This window comes from Octopus bimaculoides, chromosome 23 (assembly GCF_001194135.2).
Source record: "Octopus bimaculoides isolate UCB-OBI-ISO-001 chromosome 23, ASM119413v2, whole genome shotgun sequence".
Taxonomy (NCBI): Eukaryota; Metazoa; Mollusca; class Cephalopoda; order Octopoda; family Octopodidae; genus Octopus; species Octopus bimaculoides.
In genome coordinates this window covers 31,472,256-31,479,167 of record NC_069003.1, presented here as the reverse complement: position 1 = coordinate 31,479,167, position 6,912 = coordinate 31,472,256, and the positions used below count along the sequence as shown (strand labels likewise).

At 35.8% G+C, this 6,912-nt stretch overlaps 1 protein-coding gene across 1 annotated transcript in view; it reads right to left on the bottom strand.

Annotated features, from left to right (window-relative positions):
• The window catches only part of LOC128250595 (venom phosphodiesterase 2-like), a 38,924-nt gene that overhangs the window by 9,884 nt on the left and 22,128 nt on the right, over positions 1 to 6,912 (bottom strand). Inside the window, exons 15-19 of the mRNA XM_052975955.1 lie at positions 6,837 to 6,870; positions 6,099 to 6,225; positions 4,069 to 4,177; positions 2,627 to 2,782; positions 1,402 to 1,564 (exon numbers count right to left, since the gene is read on the bottom strand). Of these exons, the coding sequence (XP_052831915.1) occupies positions 1,402 to 1,564; positions 2,627 to 2,782; positions 4,069 to 4,177; positions 6,099 to 6,225; positions 6,837 to 6,870 (589 nt within the window). The remainder of the gene's footprint in view (positions 1 to 1,401; positions 1,565 to 2,626; positions 2,783 to 4,068; positions 4,178 to 6,098; positions 6,226 to 6,836; positions 6,871 to 6,912) is intronic.

Genomic DNA, 6,912 nt, shown 5'->3' with positions numbered 1-6,912 from the left:
GCCAACATCAATAAGATAATTGTGGTGAAGCTGCTAAAAATAAATATGATTAGCCATTCAAGAGTCTACCTAAAAAGTGGACAGTTGGAAAATTAGTATAATTAGTCATCAGTCAGAAACTTAATTACATTTTTTTTTTTTACTTTCCACAACCTTACTAATTAACCGAGACAGACTCACAAACACACATATTCTAGAATTTAGTTAAAGCCAGTTTGCTTTCATCATAAGTTAACAAAGTAAAATTGCTATAACAACAAATGCAACAACAACAACAATAACAACAATAACAACAACAACAACAACAACAAAAAATGCCTTGATGCAGTTTCAGGCAGTGGCTCTCATGGCTTCTGATCTTAACTGATTGGAATTGTTATCATGATGTACATTGTTTTGTTGTGGTATAAAAGATGGCCTACAGCAAATATTCTGCTCAATACCACAGATTTGCTTGGCAGTTGTTTGACTTTAACCAGTTGAGCATGTCCCTTGGTGGCTGACAATATGTGCATCTCTGATCATGAGCAGAAGTAGTGGGGGAGCATCATGGCGTGTGTTGAGAGGAATTCTTTGTGGTTTGGGTAATTCACCTCTGGAAACATGGGTGGTTCATTCAATATCTTTAAACAACTTTTATTCAGTGACCTTTTGAGCATGATGGGCTACTCGACCTGAAGAAAATATGGATTGGATTGGATTGCCCATATTCAGTTCACTGCAAGACGAAGGTTTCAACATATTCGCTCCACCAACCACGTTCTGATGTGGAGGCCATGGATTTGAGCTTCAGATCATACTGGATTGATGAGCCTACTCTGCCACACTGACTTGACATGGCAAAGGGGCCCAGTTTTTATACTCTTGCCCAGGAGTAGTTTAGTTGATTACATCGACTCCAGTACTTTAACAGGTATTTTATCGATTCCAAAAGGATGAAAGGCAAAACTGACCTTGGCAGAATTTGAACTCAGAATGTAAAGCTGGCCAAAATACTGCAAAGCATTTCACCCAGTGGGCTAATGATTCTGCCAGCTTGCCTTACACACACACACACACGCACACACACACACACACACATGCACACACACACACACACACATGAACAGTGGTACCAGAGCTCAGTTCTGTCAAGGTGGGCAGGTCTTCTCATGAACCACATATTGCCAGTCATCCCTCAAATGTAATGCTTTATGTACAAAAAGGGGAAATGGCCATGACTGGAACACCTCTGATCACAAGTCTGCTTGATTAGGACTGAGCTTGTGTTAAAAAACAACATCATCATCATCTCAACATTTTTTTTAGGGCTTAGCAAATTATAACTCAACCAGAACCATCTGGCTGAATCACTGACCACGCAACACACGCACACACACTGTGCAACAAAAGAACACTTACTTTACAACAGACCATTTGTCTTCTGGTAGAATAATCACATCTTCAATTCTTATGTTATTAGCATAGTGAAGAACTTTGGGCAAATATCTTTTGGCATAAACATTCATGTATGGACTTTGACACTTCAGGTCAGATAACAACTCTTTTTCAGAAACTTTATCTTCTGTAAGTAAGAAAAAAAAACAAAAAAACCCTGATGTAATTATTCTTTCTTTTTGGGGAATTTTCTTATATATTGAAAGGGACAAATTTGTTCAGAGAGTAAATCTTGACAAAGAGGTATTAAAGTTAGTATCAATTCTTTGGACCTTTAGCATTCACTTATTTCTTCAAACTGCTCTGAATGAATCATGCATTATCTTCTAGCTTTGAAATTTCAATGATGTGACTGTTTATTTTTTAAGAATGACATTGTAGGTTAAATGTGAGAGGCCAGATCTGGTTGGTCTGAATGTAAAACAGGGGACTGAATGTGGCCAGATTAAATGCTAAAGCAGTGGTTCTTGACCATGTTTTTACCTATGGATCCTGTTTGATTCTGATTTTTTTCTGATGGAACCTCATAACCACTGGATGTTGTAAAACTAGCTTTTATAGATACATCATCATCATCATCATCATCATCATCATCGTTTAACGTCTGCTTTCCATGCTAGCATGGGTTGGACGATTTGACTGAGGACTGGTGAAACCGGATGGCAACACCAGGCTCCAATCTGATTTGGCAGAGTTTCTACAACTGGATGCCCTTCCTAACGCCAACCACTATTTTGTTTTTCGTGTGTTCACTCATGTAGGCTTGCAATTTCATTCTCTGAGGGAACATGTTTCAGGGGCTGGAAACATGTTCAATTATGTAAAGCATTTAAGAAAGACAACCAGCGGCTTCTTGTAATATACACACCTAAAACAAAAAAATTTTTTCATGAACTCCTAAAATACTACCTTGGCCCCCACCCTCAATTTACTATTTTGCCCATGTGAATCCCAACCCCTAAAAATCTTGAACCAAAAAACAAATGAACGATGTCTTGGAAACTCTGAGAAAGATCATGCATTCTGCACTTCTTCTGACTAAAACATTACAAAGACAAAGATGGCAGAAGTCATTGCCAACAGGTGACAGAGAATGAGTTAGAAAGCTATCATTCTTATGATAGTCATAACAGGAATGGATCAGGCAGGAGAAAAAAAAATAAAATGATTTAAGATAATCTTAACTTACTTGTTTCATTGGTGAAAATCTCTATTTTATTAAATTCCATTTTGTACTTGGTTGAGATTCTCACTAAAGAGCCAATAGACATTACTTGCTTAAGAGCTGTCTTGTTTAGAATGTTAGAGAGCTGAATAACTCGTTCTAGGGAAATATCCGTCATACCTGGAAGTAATGAGAATTAAATATAAAAAAACGTGATAAAGGTTAGTGTCCAGGAAATGACAGGCAGTGGATCAGTTATAGCTTATTAATAGCTATAAACTGCACCCTCACCTCATATGTGTGTGTGTATGTGTGTGAATGTGTGTGTGTGTGTGTGTGTGTGTGTGTGTGTGAATTCACTTTTAGTGCTACTAGTAATATGTAACCCTGTACAGCCTGTTGCATATTTGGGCTGTCAGCAACTAACCTGGCAACCCTACACCAAGCCTTGTTTGGAAAGGACATCTTACAGGATGAAAAACAATAGAGCTAATGGCCTACCAACAGCTAGGAGTAAGAACTCCCTAATTTTGTTTAGACATCTTTCTTGGAGGAGGAGAAGGAAGAAATAACCCCTACCACATTGTGAAGCTGGATATCTTGCTCTAACTTCTTTCTTTCTGGACTGTTTGGCTTTGTAGGTGCCATACAAGCTATTATTGACTTTAAGTTTCTGCATGGTCATTGGGATAAGATAATTTGTCAGTGATGGTCAAACTCATCTATGAGCTGACAGCTACCATGTATGTGTGTTTTATCCATTTTTCATAATCACCGTCATTATTATTTATGTTCTCATTGTTATGTATTCTACCCATATAATGACACAAATTACATGTTTGTCGCATAATTTAAAAATGCATGACTTCATTTGTATCAACTGATGAAGTCCTGCTCCACTATAATCAACCACACCTACATATATCATTTTCACATGGAATGATTTACATGCAAAGAGTTACTGAAACAATTGTAACTAAATATAAAGTTGTGCTATTATTCATTCTGTCTTCTCCCTTGTATTATATGTTACTTTTTATAAGACTTACACGTTGCTTTTACCAGTGATATTCCTGGGGTTTCTGCACCAGTGGACTTTGGATTTTTAAATGCATTCAGGATGAGTGCTGCATTAGAAATACACCAATTTTCAGCATAATCAGGGCCTACACTATATATATATATCTTTTAGTCTTTTATATGTTTCAGCCCTAAGGTTGTGGCCATGCTGGGGTACCACTAGTGTTATCACTTTTAAATGGCCAATCTTATGTCATTGGCTTTTGGTGAAGGAAGGAGTTCAACACTGCTGCCCTCTTTTGAGTTTCCTGCTTGGATATTGGTTCAAATCTATAAATGCACATACAGTCACAAAATTTAACTCGTACTGATTTAATGATGCATTTGCATGATAATAATCAGTTAAGGAATAATTTCAGATGCTTTTGATAATTGGGAAAACTCACCATGATCTGCTACAATGACGATGTCAATACAATTCTCAAGTCTTTCTTCGAATAATTCGTCCATCAATACTCCAATAACACTATCAATTGTTTGTAGAGCCTTAACAACCTGAAAAGTTAAAAATATATATTTTGGGTTTATAAATATTTGTCTAGGAACTTGATTTCATAGATATATATATATATATGCAAGAGAGAAAGCTGACAAAATTTATAATGGAGCAACAAATACTACATTCAAGGCCAGATGTGGAGCACATGTACACTTGCTTACAAAAGAACACAACATTTTTATTGAAGCACATTTGGGATCTAAATGAGAAGAATATAGATATGATATAAAGTGGGCAGAATAACCAATTGCATTAATGATCCCAAGACATATTACTGTCTATTGCTGAAAAGCATAGCATAATCACAGATAAATATCTTATCTGACAGGAGAAATAAGGTGATATTCATTTTTAAAAACAGTTCTCAAATGCATACATTGTAAACATCTGATGATGTAATAACAACAGGGAATACATCATAAATATACAATGTTATAACCAATGGAAAAAGATATAAGACATTGCTCTGAGATGAAAACCTAAGAACCAACAAACTGTCCTCTGAAAATAAGAGTGTCATAACATTCCATCAGAAGGATATTTAGCAATATATGATAAAACACAAACACAGTCAAAGCTGACTTCAATGGAATAATTTAGAGAAACTAGATACAGCTCAAACTGAAAAACAGCATGACACCAAAGTACTAATATTTAGTGACATGTGAAAGACTTGTCACAAAGTCCAAGCTGACACCAACAGAATAATAATTTAGACAAACTAGAAACAATAATGAAATCAACCAGTGAAAGCAAAATGACAAATGAAAATGATTAACAATTTAAAGAAACCGGATCTAACAATGAAATCAATCAGCAAAAACAAAGTGACCAACAAATTAACAAAGGAAAGCAACCTGACATTAAACAATGAGATAACACTCTAGCAGAATATTGTCTAATGACTAACCAAGGAAAATGATAGCCATATGCAAAATGAATCTTCTTGATTATATGAAATATTCAAATACAATCTCTTGAACTGTCACCAAACGAACTCAAGTTATGACAAAATTAATTTACTTCAAATAAGCAATATATCTTTTTAATCTTTTATCTTTTACTTGTTGTCGTCATTAGACTAAGGCCATGCTGGAGTATTGCTTTGAAGGGTTTTAGTCAAATGAATGCTTTGTATTTTTTTCCTTATGAAAGTCAAACGTTCATCAAGCTTTAAACTGTAGAAATTATTTATATTTCTTGTTTCCACATCAAAAGCACCTGTGCTGGTGCCACATGAAAGCAGCTGTGTTAGTGCCACATGAAAGCACCCATGATGGTGCCACATGAAAGCAACTGTGTTGGTGCAACATAAAAGCACCGGTGCTGGTGTCACATGAAGGTGCCTGTACTGGTGTCACACGAAAACACCTTTGGTGGTGCCACATGAAAGCACCTGTGCTGGTGCCATGTAAAAAAAATCCAGTACACTCTGTAAAGTGGTTGCTATTAATGAAGAGTATCCAGCCATAGAAACCTTTTCGAAACAGACGACTGGAGCCTGGTGCAGCTCCCTGGTTTGTCAGCTCCTGTCAAACCATCCAACTCATGCCAGCATCGAAAACAGATGTATGATGATGATGATGATGAAGATGATGTAATCAACAGAGCCTGAATTTACAAAGAAAAAAAATCTGACTGCATACAGGGACTCTTAAGGCAGACAAATGACCTGCTAAAAACACCAACCAAATTCCTCTCAAACCACATTAAAAAATGGAAAATAAAGATATAACTGGTCAAACTTGTCTTTGTTATACAAAAAATAAAGTATGATCGTAAACTAAAATGCCTTTCACCAGAGTTTTGCTCAAACACAAACTTAAAAAATTCAGGATGGACATGTGACAAAAAAAAAAAAAAAAAAAAAAAAAAAATTAATGAAACAAATCTCTTATAAAACCTGTTTCAACAAACCTTTGCTGAATTAGGTCCACGTCTGTGACCTGATTCATCTGGTTGTTCAAAATAAAGAGCAACAAATCTCACTCCATTTTTAATCCATGCAACAGCTTTATCCATATTATCTTCAAAAGATTTCACCCTGGAAATAGAAACAAGAAGTTTGCATTGAATTTTGGTTGAATTTCTGAAATGAGTAAATATCAGTATCATTTACATTATTTACATTTGACAGATATTTGTCCATATCTTGTTTGTTGTTAACACAACATTTTGGCTGATATACCCTCCAGCCTTCATCAGGTATCTTGGGGAAATTTCGAACCTGGGTTCTCATTCCTAAGGTATTTTTCGATGTTATTATTATTATTATTATTATTATTATTATCATCATTCAGGTCACTGCCTGGAATCGAACTTGGAATCTTGGGGTTAGTAGCCCGCACTCTTAACCACTATGCCATATGCCTGTGGGTGTAGTGGTTAAGAGCACAGGCTACTAACCTCAAGATTCCAAGCTCGATTCCAGGCAGTAACCTGAATAATAATAATAATAATAATAATAACAACAATAACAACAACATTGTAAAATAACTTAGGAATGAGAACCCAGGTTCAAAATTTCTGCAAGACACCTGATGAAGGCTGGAGGGTATATCAGCTGAAACGTTGTGTTAACAGCAAACATAGGATTCATAGGGGTAACAAATACATAGGACAAAAATACAACAAACATGCAAATAAAATACTCACGGATTATATTTCTCATAATTATCTGGGTGATATTCTGCAAGAAAATAAAGGTGAAAAGTAAGTAGTGTGTGTTTAT